General features: G+C 41.0%; 1 protein-coding gene across 2 annotated transcripts; it reads left to right on the top strand.

Moving 5' to 3' along the window:
• On the top strand, nt 1-22,713 carry spata17 (spermatogenesis associated 17). 2 transcript variants are annotated; one of them, XM_078795509.1, is made up of 9 exons: nt 1-49; nt 1,136-1,225; nt 2,200-2,281; nt 3,618-3,668; nt 7,295-7,398; nt 16,474-16,597; nt 17,989-18,225; nt 20,344-20,474; nt 22,591-22,713. In XM_078795509.1, the coding sequence occupies exons 1-9, from the start codon at nt 27-29 to the stop codon at nt 22,670-22,672; spliced, it is 924 nt and encodes a 307-aa protein (XP_078651635.1). In that variant the 5' UTR covers nt 1-26; the 3' UTR covers nt 22,673-22,713. The 2 variants fall into 2 exon arrangements, with proteins under 2 accessions (XP_078651635.1, XP_078651634.1); XM_078795508.1 differs by lacking the exon at nt 1-49 and adding an exon at nt 691-835.
• The last annotated feature ends 1,495 nt before the right edge of the window (nt 22,714-24,208 follow it).

The raw sequence follows: 24,208 nt of genomic DNA, 5'->3' as shown, positions 1-24,208 counted from the left end.
TGATAACTGCGTGATGAAGAAGGAAGATGAAGATAATGTCAGGAAAGAGGTAAAATGGATGATGGAATGGAATGGAAGAGTTGTGGCACCGGCAGATCAATACACAGATGCACAATCTGCATCCACAGAAGAGGAATTACTTTCATAGGAGTTTTTCCACATATATCCCTGAATCCCTGCTTCAGTTACTTATTTAATGAAGGGATTTATGTCCAGAACAAACACAAACAAAGAATACTCACATCTGGTATGTATGGTATGTCAATTACCTTTAAACATAATACGTTTTTAAGTAAAACTCAAAATTGCCACGGGATACGGTGATCACGGTCATGGTTTATTTTTCTCATGTTTAACAAGTTATATTACAGAAGGTTACATACAGTATATCACATGTTAAACGTCTGAGAAAAAAATAATACCACAATCGTTAAAGAAACATATAAAAGTGGTACTGTACTTACCGTATGGCCTGCTATGCTAGCCTCCTTTCCAACCCATAGAATGAACATAAAATTGCAACTATTGATAATTTATGTCATTGACTGCAAACTATATGCAAAGCTCAAATATAAAAATTCACAACAGTGCTTTTGAATATTAACTGAGAGACGAAACGCAAACAAATGGAGTCAGCAAAAAAGAAAAAGGAAAAAAAAAACTCTCCACCTGTGCTTGTCCCACCTCTACCGGAAGTAGCCTTTTCTTCTCTGATTGACGGCTGTGTTTCCCGGGCAACAGTAAACGGACGCCAGTATAGTGTGGAAATGGCGGAGCTCCAGCAGATTAAGTGTAAAATAGAAGACTTCAGAAAGCGACAGTTCTACTTAGCAAGGTATCGGTAAAGATGCTTGATTTTAAAAAGACATGCTAATCAATGCTAATTATTATTATTCGGGTGTTACGGCGAAACAAGCTAAAGCTAAGATATACGTAGTGCACGATAAATTACCTTTATCAAATTATTGTATATTTCTTTCATTAATTCACATACACCTCCATATGATAGCACCGTATGATATATATATCTATATGTATCATAACAACCACTTCCAGTTACTGTACTACTTTAAGGTCATTTAGGTTTAAACTTCCGGGGTGCTTAGCTAGTTCTGACGAATGCATTTTGCTTTAGGTTAGCTGAGGCAAACAAACAGGCAAAATCCCGGGCTGCTATACGGATCCAGAGCTGCTTCAGAGGCTACAGGGTGAGATTTTACATAAGGTAATACTTGATCCTTCTGTCTTCATTTGTCATGTGACAGATTACACCCTTTTTATTTCATACATCCACACCAATTTTAGCTTTGCCTTTTTTTCCTCCAGGGCTTATAAAACATCCAGGCTATGTTAATTTGCAGGGAAAACCCGTATAGTGTCTCACTCCCATAATTATAGGACTTCTAGAGCTTTGCAAATGGCCTTGAGGAATAAATGTGGCTTGCTCTATGCTCTCCTTTCTCTCTCATACACACACACCGGGAGAAATGAGTGTCTCTATCGCATGCCTGTTCTGTGCTGCGACCCCAGCGCCATTCTGCAGGGTCAGCAGACAAACTTCCAGACAGTAGGTTAATTCAGATTACTTTAGTTAATTGATCAATGCGTTAAGTGGATAATTAGCAACAATTTTAGCTGCCTAAGTGCAACTCTGGGGTTGTGCTATCCCACTATAAGCATTGATTTTCTGGGTGTATAAATGGCCTTTTGGAAATTGATGGCCTCATTGGAGGTGGAGATTCGCAATGGACTTGCATTTAGAGTATGTTTGAAGATGAATACAAATGTGTGCTGCTGCTTAAAGGGTGGGAGAAAGGCTCATCGGACATGATAGAAAGGCCTGGAAGAGCAGCAATTTTCTGTGAGTGTGTGTGAAGAAGCATAATGATTCTGTGACCTTTTAATTCCATTATTTTACATCACATACATGTGAGCGAGCAAAATTGCTGTTTTGCTTGCTTTCAAGAGAGTTTATAATAGATTTTTTTTTCTCTCTTTTAGTCGACGCCTAATTTAAATAAATTTCATGCAGGATAGACATTCTTTTTTTTTAGTTCTTATCATTTAAGAGGATGTCTTTTGTTTTTAGGTTTTATTGAACACACTAACAAAAGACATTCACAATTTAATTGAAGTTTTCTCCATTTCACATGCATAAAATATCCACCTAATCCTCTTCCCAATATGACTTTATTGCAGGCATCTGCACGAGAAGGCGGTCATTATACAGAAGACATGGCGGGGCTTCAAAGCAAGGGCACATTTCAGACAAATGGTGATGGTAAGCCCAAACCCGGAACAGCTATAGATGTATTGATTAGGTTATGATAGCAGGCATTAGAATTCAATTGCTATACACCTAAGTCCCTACATCTGACCTTAAGAAATATAATTCACTCATTACACATTGGGAAATTAGCACTTAGGATATATGATGTAATATGAGATAGAATTTTATCTGCATAGCAATTCCTGGGATACATTTAGAACGAGTGTGAGGCAAAATGGTACAAGTAGTTAGCGTGGTGCACGTGTGTGTGTGTGTGTGTGCGCTTTAGTAAAACAAGGCCACATTTTCAGCATATTGCCTCCAACTGCTTCTTAATTGAACAGATTGTTGATACCGGATCCAATACCCAGCGCTCTCACATATAATTTTCCCCTGGATTGAGTTTTGTAAACGTATCACAACAAGCTATTTATCATGCCTCTAAATTGACTGTTTGCTAAAGCATAACTGCCAGCCGCCGTTTGGGAGGCGTTCAAAAAAAAAAAAAGTGAAGGGGGACGGGGGGTTGATGGTGGTGAGGGGCATTGGTATAAACGATGAAGGATGTGTCACAACACGCATATGGGCTAAAAAGATGGTGTTTGGGAACAGACAAGCGTTAATTTGAATCACTCACACTTTCCACATTTTTGAATGAGCCCAGAGAGGCTCCTCCGTTCCTCATCCGGCTGACTCCCGCCATCGTTTTAGACCTTATCATGTTTAATGCAACTTCTACAAAAGCCTCATCTCCAAACATCAAGCTGAATTTACAGCTTCCTTTCAAGTCTTCCGTCTCCTTCGTCTCTTACCCGTCGGTATTGAAAGAAAAAAAGATGTGTTGAAATATGGATCCCTTTTATGGCCAACTCTTCAGAGTGCTCCTGAAATGTGCCCCCACTGGATGACTGCGTGTGTGACGGCTTGCATATTCTCTGGCCTTTTGTTAGTCTCTTCTGGCGGTGCTGTCATTGATTATGAAATCCAGAGGAGAGTGTAGGGCCGTCATACATCTCCATTAGCTCGCTGCTTCACCGCCATAGATTTTCTTGGCCTTCGCGTGTGTTGGTGTATTAAGAGAGCACTGTCCTCCCCTTGATACAAAGTCCCCCTAATCACTCTCTCTCTCTTTCTCTCTACCTTCATACCCCTCTGACTCTTTGTCTTTTTCTCTTCTGGTGCTTTCCACCCTCTCTCTCTCTCTCCTCCTCCCGTGGAGTGGCCCTATCTGCGCTGCCTGTGTGAAATGTATTATGTATTAAGAGCTCTTTATCTTTGACGCCTGCTGTGGACAGATCAGAGGGCCGTGAGACAACATGTAACGTCGTCTTTTCCTTTGTGTTCACAGGCAGCATATTTTATCATGAAGATGAATTTCTACAACGAGATGGCGGTCAAGGTAAATATCGCCACAGTGTCTTGTTTGAACAAATAGGATGTCACGGTGGAGGGACAGGAAATGTGTGGTGATGGGACACCCGATCAAAAACCCCACACGTGAATGATTTCAGGATGGTTTAGTGTTGGCATGACACAGGACTGAGCGTAGTACTCACCATTTTGTTCTCTGGACAAGCTCTTTTCTGTACGCCCCAAACAATCCCAAAGAGCATTCATAAGAGAATACGGTTTTACCCCAATCCTTGTATCTTTTGCCCAATACCAGTCTGTCGCTAATGTTTTTCCTGGATTGAAGTGGCTTCTATGGGCCCTTCTTGACACCAGGCCATCTTCCAAAAGTCTTCACTTCACTGTGTGAGCCGGTGCACTCCTGCCTACCTGCCTCCATTCCTGAACAAGCGCTGCACTGGGAGTGCCCTGATCCCACAACTTAATGGACTTTCAGAGACAGTCTGTTGTTCTCATCTCAGGATGACAGTAATCTCCAGCTTTCATCTTTGTCAACATCATCATCTACAGTACGTTAAAAAAAGAATCACTCAAATAATGTCAGCTGATCATTTTGTAGCAGGGCTGAAATGCAGTGGAAATTATTTTTTGGGGTCATTTTCATAACAAAGAGAAACTTTGCAATTGATTGTCATTCATCTGGCTGCACGGTGTAAGAGAGGTTAGTGCGCAGGCCACACAGCTAGGAGACCAGAGTTAGATTCCACCCTCGGCCATCTCTGTGTGGAGTTTGCATGCGTGGGTTTTCTCCAGGTACTCCGATTTCCTCCCACATTCCAAAAACAAGCTAGTTTAATTGGCGACTCCAGATTTTCCATAGGTATGAATGTGAGTGTGAATTTTTCTGTACTGTATATCATCACAGTCCGTCTGTGACTGATGTTTTGACACTTTTACACAATGAATTTCACAGAAACCTCATATTTTTTACAATTCCATATAGTCTCTTCCTTTGCTAACAACTTCATTCTGCGTCAACCATTAAGGGGTTTTATAGGCCAACAAAAAACTGAAATCCGCCATTTTTTATTGAAGAGGTTGTGTCAATGACCAGCTGGACAAAGTGGCTTGCATGTGTTGTGGAAAGGCTTGGAAATTGTTTGGAAATGTTATGCTTTTACTGGAAAATGAAACAACGAGAAGTGACCACCCAGCTGTCTCAGTAAATGTCACATTAAAAAGGACGTATATCCAGGAGTAGTGTTAGACACAGCTGGTGCAGAGCAGGGGTTAAAAGGTCAGGAGTTGATGTCACCATGTGGAGCAGAGTAGAAGCTTCTTAAGGTAGAGGGAAAAGTGCTTTATTACCACTATAAAATATCACAGCCTCTTTTAGGATGCAATAGCAATTTTAATGAAAAAGAACTTAACGTGAATGGAGCAGGGAATTGGATCCGCGGCTGGTGATGTAAGAAGGATCTAAGTTTGAACCCCACAAGGGCCAATCCAGACTTTTCTTTGCAAAGTTTGTATTTCACTCCTTGAGTTTAATATGAGTTTTATCTGGATTGTGTCATGTCCTCCCAACGAGGATGTGAAAGTGAACATTGTAGGAACTCACCAGCCATTGTCCTACATTGTAAGGCACTGATCCCAAGAAGATGTAGTGGACTGCTGGGAAAAAAAAATGTAAAATGTAGTTGGGTGAGATTAACATGTACCAAAATGCATATTTCCTGTGTCAGACGTGAGTCTTGAAATGTTTACCATTTTATTACCAAGGAGGACAAAATGCAAGTGATGCACTAGCTACGCGGCTAATGTGCTATCTGTGCAACAGTAAATCCAAAGGGTTGTCTTCCATCACAGCATCATTAAGAATCATACAATAATAATATGAGTTTTCATGCCCAGTTGCTGGCTAAACAACCATGGCTGTCACTCATCATGCATGTTTTTTCGAAAAATCTCCATGCCAGGGCTAGATAAGCAGCGATCGCTGCTCACTGGTTTTGTATTTTGTGTATGCATAGAGACAGTCATTTTTGTGTGTGTGTTATATCGTAGTCATCACAACACAATATGAATGAGTGTTGTTTGTTTGTTTATTTATTAGGACGGTACATATTAATCAACGTACAAGCAAAATTATCACAGTAAATGTGCCAGAATTAGCTGAAATAGCTAAATTTCATCTGCCGTCCTAAGGCAGGCACAATAAAACACATGTATTTACACATAACACCATAAAACGATAAACCAAATATACATTTCCAACATTACACCTGTATAAGTTGGAGTACCAGTTACAGTAAAAAACATTTAACCGATTGTTAGGCAATACGGATCGGCTCGGGATGGACATTATCCATGGTTTCCACAACATATTCTGGTAGTGACATCACAGCCAAGATGGCATCGGTTCCGAAAAACTGTTAAAATCGTGTCATAATCACAACTTCATTTCACTCCTGCAGTCTTTCATAGTTGTTTATTTATCTATGATAGCAGTATGACAAAAATATTTCATGAAGCGAAGACTTTCATTTTGTTATTGGGGGGGTTTTGTTTGTGTCGTAGCCACTTTGACCTCAAAGATCCCATCATAACAAATGCAATGTCGATTCTGCATGTGGTAAATATACTGCAACATGTAAGTGGTATCAGCCATAGTAAAGGTAATTACTGTTTGAAGTGCATTTATTTTTTTCAATTGAATGATTTCATGGTGCACAGCATCGAACAAAGCAGAGGTGACAATCTGAGAAAATACTTTTTTTTTTACTGTTTGTATAAAAGTTCAAGTCCTTAAGAATGTATTTAATGCTGCAAAAACTTTGGCATTTCTGTGGCCACTGCTTTGTATTTGCAAGAGTGAATGCACTCACGAATAAGGCCGAAATGGAGTACCAGTGACCCTTTGCAAGAACGAATCAGTGAAGGGCGTCGGTAGTCGCCAGCCCTTTATTACCAAAGAAATATTTGCTGGTGTGTGAATGGAAGCGAAAAGACACAGTGGGAGAAACAATCATCCCAGAATCCCCCAGCGACACTTCCTTTTGAATCATTCTCATCGCTCCTCTCCTGTTTATGGTGCCGCGCTAAGCTAACGGAGGATAATGTATTAGGACCGTAATAGAAACCAATGTTTACATGCTGCACCTCGGATTTGTATCAGATTCGGCTGCATCGATTTCACTTGTCAACAAAGGTCAGCAAGAACTTGAGAGGCGGCAATTACTTTATTTAAAATTATCTATTGACTGGCAGATCAATGCTAATTCTCATTTTGCTCTTTGTTGTTTTCTTCCCCATCCTCCAGCCGTCGTCTCTCCTTATTCCTTCTTCGTATAGTGTGATGATTCTTTTACTCGCTGTTGTTTTAATCTCCTAATTAGTCTGAAGGACATCCGCCCTTCTACTTCGGAATGCCGCGCTCACATGTGTGGGTGTGTGCGAGGTGAGGCTAATCTGCAGCTTCCACGATCAATCTGCAGCGACGCAGTAAAAAACGTATGGAGCGGCTATGACAGCTGTCTATCCCACCTTGGCTTGTCCCTCCATCATGACAGGGAAAAAGATTCATAATGATGCCATGTGTGATTTAAGGCTGTTGTTCGCGCCATTAATACAGTCATGGGTTTGATGTGTCTTCCATGATGTGCTTGTCTGCAGATCCAGCGAAGGTGGCGAGGATTTTATGTGCGCAAGTACATTCATAGCTTCTATTCACGCAAGAGCTACCTGGAAAGACTATCCAGGACAAATCAAGTAGTCAGGTAAAAAAGAAAGTAATGCACATTTTGCTATTTTACTCTTTTCTCTTTTCTGTTACATATTTTGGTACTTTTATTTTAATTATACATTTATATATACAATGTGGAGGTATGATTGTTCATGGTTCATCTGCATATAGTCTTCTGCGATTCAGTAACATGGGGTGCGGGCTACGTTTGAGATGTGTAAAAGTTTTTTCAGAGTTTAGATGCAGCAAAATATATTTGTCACACAATGAGGTGTTGTTATACTTCAAAAATCACAGCATATGAAAGGTAAGTTCCACCATTTTGTAGTATTTATATTGTCTTTGTCACACCTTTGCACCTCACAATATGGCGACGCACAAATGGGCTGAAATGGACATATTTTTCTGTTCAATACAGAAGAGACTTGGAGTGTCCCAAGATCTTGCCCGTTCAGAAAAAAACACAGTGTCCTGTGGGCACAGACGTGGGAAAATAGTATATTAATTAATTCATCACATAATAAATGAAGATTAACTCAATAATTTAGTCGACCTTAATATATTGCTTATTTGTTTTCTCCTTCCCTTGCCTCCAAACATGCAGGAAGAGATTTAATTCTGTGCATTGGTTTCAGCACTTTGGTTCGTTTATTCTATAGAACAACGGCATGAACGGTGTGAGCCCTTTTAGGTCTCTTTGTCTCGGTGGGTGGAGGCAAAGCCGCTGGCGTACAGACAGTGTGAGTGCAGAAGAGTGTAACACCGTAACACCGATTGTAATACCGTATTTTCTAGACTATAAGTCGCTCCGGAGTATAAGTCGCACAAGGCCAAAAATGCATAATTAGGTAGAAAAAAACATACATAAGTCGCACTGGAGTATAAGTCGCATTTTTATGGGTAATTTATTTTACAAACTACTTGACCAAAACAGACATTATGTCCTTTTGGAAGGCAAGTTCTAACATTAATGAAAGAATAGAAAACAGGCTTTTTGGGGGACATTTGTGTTCTGTCGTTCTTCGTTGTCTTTGTAAGCTAACGTCTCCTGTTTAAATATTGAATAGTTAAGAGTAGGGTAGAGTCCCCTCTCGTGGCTGTCTGTGAAATTATATATTTTTTTTTTCATTTATAAGTCGCTCTGGAGTATAAGTCACAGGAACAGCCAACCTATGACAAAAAGTGCGACTTATAGTCCGGAAAATAAGTTAAGTGTCAACTTACATAAGAAATAAATGAATAAAAATGAATGGTGTGTTATTGTAAACTGCCACATTGTACTATAATATATAATAGAGCATTGTATAATTCAGCCTGAAGAGTCTGTAGAGCAATGGAGCACAGGAGGGAGGGACTAACGTTAAGCGCTTGTTGATGTGCCAAAAAATGTACAGTTTTATTGTTTGAGAAACTTTTACGAGTTTAACGTGGGATGATCTTTGCCTGATTCTTCACAAATTTCTCGATTTTATAGCTTCAGAGCTTGCTTTTCTAAGCTTTGTGTGAGTGGGTGATTTTTTTATTGGACCATCAATAGTCTGTGGTGTTTATCATTAGTTTATGCACAGTATATGCTGATGTGATGGCAATACTTGATATATTTATGTAAGCATGTCTCTCAGGGAGCTGAGAAAGTTGAAGAATGAAAAATCCTTCATTTCAAGGATTGGTCAAGATTATCTTAGCTATGCTGCGGCTTTTTAGGCCACTCCTGAGGATTTTATATGATCTAATTGGGTACCTATGACCTTAATGCGTGTGTGTGTGAGAACAGGCACGATATGGCGGCACTAAGATCTGTCCTTGCAGAGTAGACATTAGCTGAGAGGAAATGTAAGGGAATGAAAGTGACATAGAGACAAAGAGAAAGATGGCTAAGAAGACGAAGGGAGGAAAAATCATTTTAAAGCGCTTGAGGCGAAGACAGTGAGAAGTGAACGATGTGAAAAAATTAAAAATTAGCCTGTGATTTGAACCCCAGATGCTGCATTAATAAAACACCCCGTGCTCCAGGGTGTACTGCTAGAGTTACACTCATCTTTTACTTTGGACAAAAAAAGCGCACACACACTTAACTAATAGTCATTATTTTAGCATTGCTAATATATTTTACCCCAAAATATCTTTAGGGTTTTGCTAAAATTAAATGTAAATTTGTAAAAGGGCTTCTTGGATCACTGACTTGTCTCCTTACCTCCCCAGCAGCAGTTTTAGCTTTTCTACACACTCCTTGCCCCCTGTTTGAGGGATGAGGGAGCAGGCTTTTAAAGCCTATTATGGAAGCGTTGCCACTTCATGATCATAACAAAGACAGATGGACACCTGCACAACCTCACTCTAATACTATATTGCCAATAAAAGGTTAAAAAAAACGACAAGATAAACTGGAAAAATTATGGAAAAACTATATAATATAGTCAAATAGGCTTTTGTAATGTTGAAACCAAGCAACAAATTATCATTTGTAACATCATTTGCATATCACAGTTCTCAACAGCTCAGATTAAAAAATTAGCAGCTTCATGGGTGCATGTTTTGTTTGTGTTCACATTGACAAAAGAACAAATTAGGACTACAGTTGCACCTGATTAGGTTTGATTGTCAACTATGTGTGACATGCTGCAAATGCTTTGAGGTGTTGAGGTCATTTTCCTCTCCAGTTAATCACATGTTTATTTAGTGCTGCCAGAGTTGCGATCAATTAATGCCGCGCAGGCATTTATTTGAAACATCCTTTCTCTGGGAGCCGGCAAGCCCTCAGATTGCACGCTGCATGATCACTCATGCCGCCAAGGTCTGCTTTTTTAATCCACCAGCGTGCCCCTTTCTTTTAGGACTTGTCTTGTCTGACTGTTGGTCCAACACTCAAATAGTCACCATGGCTGATTTAAGGGTTTATGTTGACTGAGTAGTCTTTCTTTGACTTTTATGATCTATTTCTATGTCTATTTTCCCCTACTCATTTTAAATAAAACTCACTTGTCCACACACAAAAAAATAATGCTCTTGCATTCCGCATAGCACAAAGCAAAGCAACTGGTGGCACTACTACCCCTAACCTGCATAAGACAATATTTTCTACATAAGGCACAATAAAAACAAGTATGAATCAAGGAAAAAGGGGAATCAAACATGTGGACTGTATGATTTAAGTGCCACTTCAATATAAAATATAATAATCATTTGTAGCATCTTGTGTTGGTTAAAAAAATCCTAATATAACATTGATCTACTGTAAAACCTCTGAAATTCTATCCTTCCATTTTCTGTACTGCTTATCCTCACGAGGGTCGCAGACATGCTGGAGTTTATCCCAGGTTATCTAGCATCCATAATTTTGGAATGTGGGAGGAAACCAGAGTACCCGGAGAAAACTCATGCACGTACGGGGAGACCATGCAAACTCCACACAGAGATCGGAATCACACAGGAATCGAACTCAGGTCTTCTAGCTGTGTGGCATGTGCGACAACCACTCAACTACCGTGTGGAACAAAGAAAAAGTTAAATATTTACCATATTTGTAGTGTTTTATACTCAATTTATTATTAAAATGTCTGTGTTTGGCTCTACACACCACTTGAGTTCAACTTCATTTTCTACTCTGCAGCACCTCTCTTTCTTCTTCTAATTCCACTTTGTTCTGTGCACCCCCCCGCCCGCACCCGCACCCCCACCACCACCAGTGCATCAGCGTCCATCCTCATTCATCCTTCCTCTCCTTCTGCATAGCCTAATGAAGTCAAGACCCCAGCTCAGTCCCCACTCTGCCACAGTTTTCCTCGGCACCCCAACAATTTATCACTTTGTCAGCGAGACACTTAAAGTTCCTGGGCTTTAATAAGGGCATGCGGTGGGACGATGGGGGCAATTAGGAAAGCGGCGCGAGGCTGTTTTGCATATTTACTAAATGTGCTGGAGTCATCGCCGCTGCCACCAACACGGCCTGTTGGCTGCATGAATTATTCCTCTATCTGCCATAAACAGCTGGGTAATTATTACCGCCATCATCTGATAAATATTCTCCCTGTGATGCCGCAACAACACGGGAACATTCACAACTTATGTACACCTACCTCTATTTTCCATACGCTTATTTGAACTGAAATGTAAAAAAAAAAATGCACAGACTTGACACAGTCGGGGTTATTTATTCTGCTCTTCTGTGGCGTCTCACATCCTCCAGCTACTTCTTCTCCTGTCTCTCTTTTCTCCAGACTTCTTCATCGCTCCCTTCCTCGTGTCCCTCTCAAGGACATTGATGAAAGGCGAGCTGCTACAGCGGAGTGGGACCTGCACTGCCTACTCGAACCGCTTCTATGCGTCAGTCTCTCTTTTGCCGCTACTTTCTGATCCAGTTTGGGTGGAGACAAGTTCACTCCCTCAGTTTGATTGGATTTGTATATTGAGCGTGCGTGTGTGGGGGGGAGGGGGGGATGTGTGGTGCAGTATAATCTGGCTGCTGTGCTCTCCTTGACTCTTAAGAAAATTACTTTTGAGGAGGAAACAATGAAGGAAACTAAGGACAACTTGAAGGCTTTTCAACTTTTTGCTAAATATATTTGTCCGCTTCCCAAACCATTTCATGGTACCAGTTTTTAGTACTTTGCACAATGAAGTGATCAATTTATGAGTCATTTATGAGAAAGTCAATTTACAGGCACTATACATCCAACTGGCCATTGTCTCAATTGACTGGCTGACACCCTTGTCTCCTCCTCCTTGTCGCCCTATTGAATCATTTAATTGGAGCAATTAAAGCAGCCAATCAGGTCAAGCCTCCATTAAATATTTAGAATTTGGCCAATTAGTTGCTCTGTTGCTGGCCTTGATGACCGCAAGTGTCTCGGTCTCTGATATCCCAGCAGCCCTTGACGCCCCATTTTGAACCAGGAGGTAAATTATTGAGGGAGCGGTGAGAAATTTAGCTGTACTATATTAGCCATTAAATAAGTGAACAGGTCCCCGGTCAAATGTCAGTTCAGGTTTGGCTTATTTGAAAGTACTTGAGGGAGGATCGGTGAGCTCGTTTATTCACCGTCTCCACGCTTTATTATAAGATATTCACCAATAGACAGCATTTTTTGTGAGACTTTCACAAAGGGAAAAAATTGTTGTTGTTTTGGGAATAAAAACAAACCTCCCCAGAAAGATGGAACAGTACACATTGTTGCTGGTGATGCTGGTTTTGGATGTGTGCATTCCGGAATTTGGGGATTTCACTCGGGCGGTAATATCCCTACCTTTTTCATAGCATAAAAAATCATTAGCAATCGCTGATGTACTGTGTAGAGAATGGTAAGAATAAATAAGCTCTGCTTCGTCCTACTTCATGTATGCATGGTCATAATAATCTAAAGCCAATCCAAAAAAAAACCAACCAACTGATCGACATCAGACTTGTTTGTATTTTGAATTCCCATTTAAAGATCAGAGAAATAGAAATAATCTCTTCCCGGGTCAACGCGCTTTTAAAGAAACATTTTAACAGTCTTAGCTTTCATACAAAAAAAGGTCAAAAAGAAGATAACTCTCCGTGTTCAATTTGCATCCCAGAAGTATCCCATGCTTTTTTTTCCCTGAACATTTGGAACTTATTCACTACCAAATATGTATTCATATGGGGTTTTTTTTCAACCTGAACACCCAAAGATGCAACTATATGTATTTTATGGTTTTTTTGCACAGGGAAAAAAAGAGGTGATGATGCAAGTGCACAATAGAAGAGATCATGTTTGGTGCAGCTTTAAGACGTAAAAACGACCACAAGGTGGCAGAAGTGCAGTTTATAAGAGCTCGGCATGCATCTTTCCCATATAAATACATATTCCGCAGCAACCAGAAAAGGCAGGAGTCATGTAGCGTCGTGACACAAATAGACAAACAACCATTCACACTCACATTCATACCTATGGACAATTTGGAGTCACCAATTAACCTAGCATGTTTTTGGAATGTGGGAGGAAACCGGAGTACCCGGAGAAAAACCCACGCATGCACATTGAGAACATGCAAACTCCACACAGAGATGGTAGAGGGTGGAATTGAACTCTGGTCGCCTAGCTGTGAGGCCTGCGCACGAACCACTTATGCACCATGCAGCCACCAGGGCATATTTGTAGCAATATTTTTGGTTGAAAACCAAGGCTGTACGAAAACCAAGGTTTCACTGTATATACAAAAATATCTCTAAACAAATTTTTCATTTGATTTATTGACATGGCATTCATTGCTTGAATCTTTCTTTTTGGTCCTTTAATCTACTTCCACCGTTCAATGTCTCACTTACTTCAAAACACACACACACATACACACACCAATGTAGCAAGTGCATGTGCAGCGTGCCGAACAGGGCTAATGAGGGTTGTATGTTGTGTCGGCTGGTTGGGTCGACACAGATCGAGGTGCCTTCAGCCGTTACAAATCTGTTTGGCTTTTGTCCACTACACAGCAATTAATAATGTTGGGGCTGGGGGCAGGGAAACAAAGGTCACCCATTCAACACGACGCACACACACACACACACTTGTGCAGATAGCAAGGTTCCACGCACATTCAAGAAAAGCTCTTTGAACACTGCATGAATATTGACACACATGCTGATATAGAAATATAGCCCATATCTTTTTTTTTTAAAGCAGCTTTAATGCATAAATAATAAACTTAAATACACACAGAGTACACTGTGGTTATTCAGTTCATTTACACTGTCCCAGAGTAAACTGCAACTTTATATTTTGCATTAATAAGTAATATCCCTGTTAGCCAGGGTGACAAATGGAGGCCAAGCAACCTCTATATTCATATACACACTATCATGCATAGACTTAAACTTCTGAGCTTAACACATACATGCACACACATATAGATTTGCATGTGCGGGGGTAATGTTCTGCATATTTCATTTATCTTGTAATATAATCTGATGCTGAGAAAGAAATGAGAATGCAAAGGCGGCGGGAACGGTGTTGTGATTTCTTTTTAAACGCCACTAGCCGCTGAATGTATTAACCCGCCATTACAGACCCCACTAAGAATATTCTGATTTGTCTGTGGAGGTTTGTAATTGAAAATAGAAGTTGGCTAGAACAGTGGAGTGGAAGCCTGTGAAAAAGGGGATGAATTGTTGATGAGCTCGAGCCAACTCTTACTGGAATTGCTCTTGAGGAAATAGATTGGCTTTAGCCGTCCTGCTTCCACATAACCGTGATATGAGTGTTTTAGTAATTGTTTCCAATTCCCTATTTTAAGTTATTACCCCCTTGTAACAATAAGGCTGTGTGATTGCCAGATGAAATTGCTGTGTATGGGCTTTTAATGTATCCCATTTAAGCAGCGTGGCTTAACAGATGTCACAGACAGACCTGTCCTGGCTGTTGTGATGAAATATATTCATCATCCTCCCACTTATACCCTCAAGCTCGCTCACTTTTCCCCCCTTGTTTTTCTCTCACGGTACCTTTGCTGTCCCAGCCCTTTAGTATCAGGCACTTTTTCATTCATCTGAAGGACACTTCAGGGAATTACCAGCAAAGGCTGCATTAAAAATACAGCGGCACAGCTCCACATTACTTGGATGTTCATTTGCTCAAATCTTTATTGTTTAAGTCCAAATGGTTCTACTTCTGTTTGTGTGTACAGTTTGGGTGTTGACATTTTCCAATTTCATTTTTGTTGTTGTTTTGTCATGGTTTAGTTGCTCAAATTAATGGACATTATTGTTGCTACACGATGTGGCCATATAGTTGCATTTGCAATGCATGGCTCACGATAACGATACCATATTTTCTCTCTCCGGAGTATAAGTCGCACAAGGCAAAAAATGCATAATTAGGTAGAAAAGAAACATCCATAAGTCGCATTTTTTGTGGGTAATTTATTTTACAAACTACTTGACCAAAACAGACATTGCGTCATCTTGGAAGGCAAGTTCTAACATTAATAAAAGAATCAATAACAGGCTGAATAGGTGTAATATATGCTAACACAATGGTTATTCAGCTACACGAAAAATAAACAGAACAGAAAAAGGTGTCCAGGGTTTATGTAACATAACAAACCATTTTAAGTACTGTAACTGTTTTGTTTTCTTCATGCCAGTAAGAGTAGCCTTACTCCAAACTTTCCCTCTGCAACGTCTACTGTTTAAATATTGAATTAAGGAGTAGAAAATATCGGTGCGAAAGTCTAGAATGCCCTTTTGTGGCTGTCTGTGAAATTATATATATATATATATCTTTTCATGTATAAAGTCGCTCTGGAGGATAAGTCTCAGGAACAGCCAACCTATGGAAAAAAAAGTGTGGCTTATATTCCTGGAAAATACGGTAATATCTCAAAGATAGGGTGAAACAAAACCAAAGAAAATTTCATTTCATAGTTTATAAGGCTCCAGCTTACCCGTAGCCCTAATGAGGACAAGCAGTACAGAAGATGGATGGATATTTTGCAAAATATACTTTTTAAAGACTGTTTCAGTGCAACATAACTGTTGTTGGTGTCTGACAAACAGTGACACTGGTTTTTAAACGTAACGTCTCTCAAGTAGATCAAATCTATTAAGTAGAAGCACAACAAAAAGTTAATTATTAGTTATTAGTTAAGTATAGGAGTAGTGATGGAATCAACGGGAAAATACAGAGAATGACTAGTTTGACAGTGGGACAAGCATGACGTAAGCATAACACACATCTCTTAATTGAGTAACACAACACAAGTAGCATTTGAATGGAAAAATCTCTTACACAGTTTTCTCCGTGAACGTAGTGACACCCATGTGGGGTATTTTTGTGATACACTCTTTACATCTTGCAAAGTCTAACATTGTCTCATCCACACTATTAAAGCCAGAGAGTCTACATTTCTGATTTCAACTAACTTCACCTCCCCGAGTCCGAATTAAGGCTGCATTGATGCATCGATTTGTCGATATCGATTTGTCAATATATTGAACAAGTTGAAAATGTTTCAGATCATTTGTTATACTGAGTGATGATAGTGATTATTTGGATTTACTTCAGTGTAAATTACCATTAAAATAGCAAAAAAGGAACATGCCTGCGTGCATATTGTTCAGTGACAAGACTTACAATTTCAAATATTGTTTCAGGAGGGAAATGGAAGAACTTGAAGAGCTCCAGAAGCGAGAGAAAATCTGTCTGAAAAAGGTGAACGAACAGAAAGCCAAAGTCTATCAAGCTTACCGATGGCACCATCTACTCAGCACTAAGCGGGTAGGGATGCAACACACAAACATAGTGCCTGCATGTTGATGGAGTGCTGCATTATATGACCTTTGACCCCAACTGCCATACTTACAGTATGCAGTATCTCACTCTCTTGGCTCGCTAAAGTATAAAATAGAAATCTGATCTGTGGTGTCTTTTTCACTTATTATTTAATGATGTACTAATTTCAGAGGAAAAGTTTTGTTACTCCATCCCAGTCCTGTGTCAGCTCTTTCTCGCTCTATAGTGGACTGTATATATCGTACTCTCTTTCTCTGCATATGGCAGGGGACTCTTTCCCTTCATAGCTCTGACCTTGTCAGCAGTGAATAGATGGCTCTCCCACACAGTTCATCCTTCCGCACTTCTCGGACCCCGGCCCACACACACACACACACACACACACACACACAGTTACACTCACAGCTTACCAAAAGGCCCCAAGTCCCTCTGACAGAGACAGAGATGCTGTGTTCCTGGGGTCAACATCATTGCTCTTCTGCACGTTGTTACTGTGTGTGTATGTTGTTGTATTTGTAACAAGTGACATGTTTGTGTTAATTTGCGTTTATTTTTGTCTATTGAAATGTTCCAGTCCCTCGCGGAATAAGGCGGTTTTCGATGTGCGGTCATTCACAATAGATGGACTTTTGTGTTACTTTTTGGTGCTATTTAAAGTTCTTTTTTTTAATCTGTTTCTTAAATTCTGGGTTATTATAATTAATTGGTATTTGTTGTGTCTGACTAAGGAAAACCTGGCAATACTGTGAATTCACGTTAGAATTTTTGTGCATAAAATACAGGTCACATTTTTATTTGGCTTCCATGGTCCGGTGTGTTTATGACATAACTTGAGATTACAAATGTTTCATCCATTTTGATGAGGTCATGAAATTTCCTCTCATACCTTCTGATATGTTAGAAAAAGACATGATCATTATAAACTGTGGCCTGCAATAGTGATCACTTAGGGGCAACGCTATAGTAGCCCTTATTTATTGTGAAATATTAACTAAATACCATTCAAAATTAATCACCCAGTCTGGAAATGCTATTTTGGGGGAAAAAAAGCTGACACATGATACGACTGATTTCCCACTTAAGCCCTTTTCTCATTTTAAGTGTCCTTAATTGCAAGTGGTGTTATTAGCATATAAAGTAGATAGAGTGCTCCAACTCAGAGCTTTGGTTTGGTTATTAACATACACGCAGAGGGATCACTGTTATGGGAGTGATTCTCGATCAGGACTTATTTAGAAAATCCATTTTAGATCATGTTTACATGTGTGTATCGGTGCTTGTGTGTAATACAACATTGGACCGTCTGTGTGTTTTTTAGTGTGTAACCTTATTTAATTGGTGGATGAAACTGACCCAACTCGTCTCTTCCTCCATAGTGCCCAGGGGTTTTCAACTCTCCATTCAGGCTCGTCCCCCATGAGATGGAGTTACTACTGAGGCAGGTCAAGTACCAGGCCCCCACCAAGCTAGTCCCAAGGGACAGCACTCATCTCACACCTGCATCCCCGACGCCCCCCACTTTCGCTGTCCCTCCAGGATCCCCAAGGAGAAGAGGTAGAGCCTTCTGCTCTCCCAGGCCCATACTTCCTCCGATCGCTAGCACCAAACAGCAGGTAAGATACGAAAAGCCAGGATTCTGCAGAAATTATACTGTAGCTTTACTGACACAAGACACTGTAAAAAACAAACAAACAAACAAAATCTCAGTCGTAAGTTAGCAGATAGGCTGCACGCAGGCCTCACAGCTAGGAGACGCAAGTTTGATTCCACCCACGGCCACCTCTGTGTGGAGTTTGCATGTTCTCCCCGTGCATGCGTGGGTTAAAACTCCGGTTTCCTCCCACGTTCCAAAAACATGCTCGGTTAATTGGCGACTCCAAATTGTCCATAGGTATGAATGTGAGTGTGAATGGTTGTTTGTCTATATGTGCCCTGTGATTGGCTGGCGACCAGTCCAGGGTGTACCCCGCCTCTCGCCCGAAGACAGCTGGGATAGGCTCCAGCACCCCCTACGACCCTCGTGAGGATAAGCGGTAAAAAAATGAATGAATGAATGAATGAATAATGTTAAACAGTACATAAAATATATTGGATTTTCTTCTCCAGGTGGGAATATTGCAGAGATTCCACCTTATGTCTTGTGTCTTCTATATGGAAAATTACTGGACTTATGAAATGTATTCCCTCCCAAATATAATTATTTCTTCCTTGGCATATGCCAGCCATACCCCTTCTACAATGAAAATAGACATATAAAAATGTACCTGTACCTAATGTTTTGCCTGAGAAAAATACCAGAGGCTGCGCAACAGATATGAGAGAGTAATAGTTTTACAGAGTGTCATTCTAATCACATGAGCCCCTCAACATCCTCTTTTTGCCCAATGGGGAATTACTCTTATTGAAGGCAGAGCTCCTTTAAAACTACTTTCAAAGAGGAATTGCATCATTAAAACATGGCACACAGCTCTCTCGGGGGTTACTGTAAAGAGACGTTTAGTGTCTGCATTTGACAGAACATTGTGTGTGTGTGTGTGTGTGTGTGTGCAGCTGTCAAACATTTGCACGAATCATGTGTAGGAGAAATCCACTGGATGTGCGTGTTCATTGGAAATGATGAAGGCTGTCTCCAAATTAGGATTTTCATAGTCGGATCTGATATTTTAGATGTTGTCTCAAGTGGACTGATAGTCAAATAGTGTTTGTTGTTTGTTCAGAGCATCACTAATAGCAATCCCTGCAAATAATGTGCAACTTTTTCCACCTCAAAGAGGCTAAACACAGAGATGAGCACCATTCCGTTGATCACAAGCTACTGGTCCATATTTGGGAAAAATAGTATTGTTACATCAGTGGCTTCCCCTCCCAGAGAGCGACCAAGGTCACAAGGTCTTGCGCATGTTTAAAGCCAAGACCAGGGATCTTGGTCTCAAAAAAGACTGGTGATCAATGATATTGGGGTTTAGTAATGAAAATAGAAGTCGTAAACAGAATGCAAATGATAAATTGCTGCAATTATTCTATGTGATTACCGCAGACAGTCCCTGTTTTTTTCTCCTCCTTCACCCCAAACCTAGCGTGATAACTATCTGGTGGTGATGGATAAGGTTGAGGTGCAGGTTGTGGAAGTGGTCAGGCCAGGCCACTGATCCCATGGTGATAGGAGCAAGGACAGGGTCCCCCACACCCGCCCCCTTCCTCTGCCTTCACCCCAACCTTGCTTTTCAGCAAACAAGGTCACCTCAGCATAAGATGAACATGTAACAACTCTGTGATCTATGCTGTCTAAATGAATAATTATGCAGGTTACAAAATTGAATAATTGCTGTGTCAGAAAAATTTGGCATGTGGCTGTAGTCAACCTCTTGATCTATGTTTAATAATAATAATAATAAATAATTATTTCATTTACAGCTTAGCATACAGACATATTTGTATGTCTTCATCATACATTGCCACCCCTCTTTTTTCAATCATCCACTTAATTTATCCCCAGACTTGCTTGGATTTTCGCCGCCCAGCTTCTTTTTCTCCTCACTCTTTCCCTCTCGGCCTCTTTCGTGGTCTCTGTCACAGGAGGAGAGATGAAGAGGATTGGCCTCTGCTTTTAGCTGTAAACCATCACCACCTGTGGGAGAAGGATCAGACAAAGACAGAGGCGGGAGGGAGGCTGAAGCAGAAAGAAACAGTGATCATTATCTGATACTTGTGCGTCTCTGTGGTTATTCCAGGTCCGGATCAGAGACCCCGGGGAGATGTGGGAGCAAGGCGTACGTTTTCCTGAGCTGGCTATGCATCTACAGACTTCATACGGGCACCTGGAGGAGGCACAAAATGAATTACGGCTCTACAGTGGCACACTGTGAGTGAAGCAAGTGAATTTGTCAGTATTCTTGTCTGTCATGAATTGCAAAGCATGTAATGTAACATGCAATGACTGTGCCGTCTCAAACCATCCAACACAAGAGCTGTATAGTACACAAATATGTCCAGTCAAGTGGCAAATTAGAATTATTGTTATTATTGTATTCTTAAATTCATACTTTGTGATCATGCTCCTGTTTTGAAGTACTGTATTGCTCTTGTATCTGAATCAATTGGGCAAGTGTACCTAATTTTGTGTCCTGGTGCAGATCAATTAGTTAACACGTTCTGTCTTGTGCCCCTATACGCAATTCATTCAACATTAAGTAGCAAATGAACACATCCTTATTAGAAAACCTAATGGGTGTATACCTGGTGATTGTTTTAATACTGCTTTAGCACATATTTCTTATGAACTATGTCACAGACTTTTCTGCGTAATTAGGAACATTGCACGCACGTGCGCGTGTAACAAGTGTAGCTGCACTGTATTGTGACTTTGTCAAACACTTGATTATAACCTCATTACCACTCACAGGCTAATCTACTCAGTTGTGTGAAGCGCTCGTATTAACCCTCAGTTTGATCTTCTTCATACTGTAATTTCCCCGGCAACTGAGCAAAAGACCACCTGCTTTTTTCACCACTGTACTCTTCTTTTGTATCTAGCACTCCTTCAATCTCCTTTGGAGAAATGTTAGCTTTATTGTACAAAAAAGGACCCTTCCACAAACATTAAAGGGGACCTATTATACTCATTTTCCGTGCTTTTTATGGAGTTGTGAGGCAGCTACACAGGATAAGAAAGCTTTCGAAATCTTCCTGCACATCTTTCCTGCTTCCAACCCAAACGGTCTGTTTAATGAACCCTCCTCGAGGTATGCCCACTCTGCTGTGATTGGTCACACTCCCAAATGCTCCCGAGGACTTCCAGATACATTGGTTCACGTTTACTGTGTGCAGGCAATTTGCAGCCCATATAAGGTAGTACGGGTTTGCATTGACATCAGTAGACGTCAGTCCACCCTCAACCATCTCTGTGTGGAGTTTGCATGTTCTCCCCGTGCATGCGTGGGTTTTCTCTGGGTTTACTCCGGTTTCCAAAAACATGCTAGGTTAATTAGTGACTCCAAATTGTCCGTAGGTATGAATGTGAGTGTGAATGGTTGTTTGTCTATATGTGCCCTGTGATTGGCTGGCGACCAGTCCAGGGTGTACCCTGCCTCTCGTCCGAAGACAGCTGGGATAGGCTCCAGCACCCCCTGCAACCCACTTGAGGATAAACGGTAGAAAATGAATGAATGAAGCACAAATGCACCACAAACTATGCCCAAACAATGCAGGCAATGCATATCAAAGCGTGTGTCATTCACATGAATGGACTAACTTCGCCCCCATCACTTGGAGTAAGTCCAGGGAGACCTTCCCTGTGAATTTCTGTTAATATGTGATCATAATGCCTAAAGCGATGTCTTTGAGTCAGCTTTTTTCTAGTCAATGCCTCCTTCTCTCTCTTTCTGCAGGTGTGAGATAATAAAAGACCTACCTTTCTTTTTTTTTTTTTTTTTGCAATAAGAGCGTCCTCTATGGAGTTCCACATCTTGTAGGTCCCATGCAAATAGAGAAATTAATGGAGCTAGGTGGTATACCTGCTGTTAGATGGTATCACGTGGGACGCAGCGGGATCAAATAATGTCACGGACGCAGGAAGTGTCAATGGCAGTGTATACCCATGCAGGAACAATGCATGTTGTATGCATGTTGTGCATACTATTGTCATGCGCTAGATGTAAACAGTACTGGAGAAGGTGAAAATTGACTTATGCAGAAATGAATAAATAGGTACATGTCATGCACTGATGTGAGTGTGAATGGTTGTGATTGGCTGGCCACCAGTCCAGGGTGTATCCCGCCTCTCGCCCGAAGACAGCCGGGATAGGCTCCAGCATACCCGTGATGGTTGTTGAAGATAAGCGGTATAGAGAATGAATGAATGAATGAATGAATGACATGCATTGCCTCAGAAAATTGCGGGACAATGCGCCTGCAAAATGTGTCCAAGTGTAAACACTACTTGTCTTTTTTTATTTTCCATCTTCCCATCGGCCAACCAGAGGAAATGAAAGTATGGAGCAACAATTGGACTGCAGCAGTCATCCACTTCCTCGGCCAGACAATGACGAGAGATTCACATAAGTGGTCACACACACAAGGTAGGTTGGAAACTATAACTACAAATATAGATCGTTTTTTTTATTCATGTAACCTCGTAACTCATACTTTGAGACAGTTAGGATGGTGCTGTGTTTTCCCTGTACTTGTGTGGGTTTACTCTTGGTACTCTCGTTTCCTCCCATGTGAGTATAGACGATGTTTGGCTTATTATTGAGGCCAGAACCTCATTTTGCCTTAAATTGTATCAAATTGTATGCTAGGTTAATTAGCGACTCCAAATTGTCCATAGGTATAAATGTGAGTGTGAATGTCTATATGTACCCTGTGATTGGGTGGCGACCAGTCCAGAGTACTCCGCCTCTCGCCCAAAGACCGCTGTCCAAAGTGAGGCCCGTTGGCCATTTTCGTCAAGCGGCCTGTTTTTTATTCACCCTCAGCACATAGTATAATTAAAATGAAACCATTATCAATAAGATACATGATTAGATATTACAGTAGTTTCCTTGGTCACCCATGACACAAAGCTGACAATGTTTATTTTTTTCATATAGCTTAGCATGAATTGACCTACAATTGAATTGGTTTAGCTACTTTAATATACAAAATGCGTCAAAGTGGCCCCCTGTATCCTTCGATTTATCTGTATGTGGTCCTGAGCTGGGACACCATTATAGGCAATAAACTGGGGATGCCAGTGTTTCTGCCTGAAGTGTATCACAACATTCAACTCGAGAATAAACAAGGGAAAAAAGAGACTTGCTGCGGCCAAGCCCTTTCAATTTGAGTTGCACAAATTTGTCAAAAGTGACAGCAATTTAATAAATCGCCGCTCTCCATCACACGCGTATGTACACCCACCCACACACACACACGAACACAATTCCCAGTTATGCCCTCCATTGCCCCCTTTCCATGTATACGTAAATGAGGTGTATGCACGGCCGCGTGCGCGTGTGTGTGTCTGCATGGTGGAAAGTGAAAGTGTACGTGCGTGTGGGCCCTGCGGTCTGGTCCAGGCATTAGGTAATTGACTGTGTCTTTGCTCAAGGCCTTTCATGGATCACCGTCCTTTATTAGCTCACTTCCCAGCACACACACACACACACACATACATATATGTGCATGCACACACACAAAGTTCCCAGCAGTTCCACCCCAACCTCTTATACCAGCCCCCCACCACCACCAGCACCCAGACCCAATTGCCCGGAAACAAGGAGTGAAACAAGCGAGCGAGAGAGAAAAGAGCAAGAGGAGAGAACAGCAACACGGGAATGAAGTAACGCGGCCCCAGGAAGTGGAGATAAATAAGAATGGGGATTGAGTGGGTGGGTGAATGGGGTCTCCTGCAGCTGACAACTGGGGCTGGGGGAGTACGATCTGTCGTGGTCATTCGGTCTATGCAGGCTTTGTAATATACAGAATGGGTAGCATGTGGGCTATTTAGCATAATAGCAAGATTAGCAGTGATGCCACTGTGCATCAGACATTGAACCCTTACCATGACCTTAACCAATTTAACATAAGCTTCATTTTAGCTTTGATCAAAGAACACAA

Source organism: Doryrhamphus excisus, linkage group LG13 (genome assembly GCF_037039965.1).
Source record: "Doryrhamphus excisus strain RoL-2023G ecotype Guam linkage group LG13, RoL_Dexc_Guam_v1.1, whole genome shotgun sequence".
NCBI classification, from domain to species: Eukaryota; Metazoa; Chordata; class Actinopteri; order Syngnathiformes; family Syngnathidae; genus Doryrhamphus; species Doryrhamphus excisus.
The sequence above is the reverse complement of the archived record's forward strand: the minus strand, read 5'-3'. Positions and strand labels throughout refer to the sequence as shown.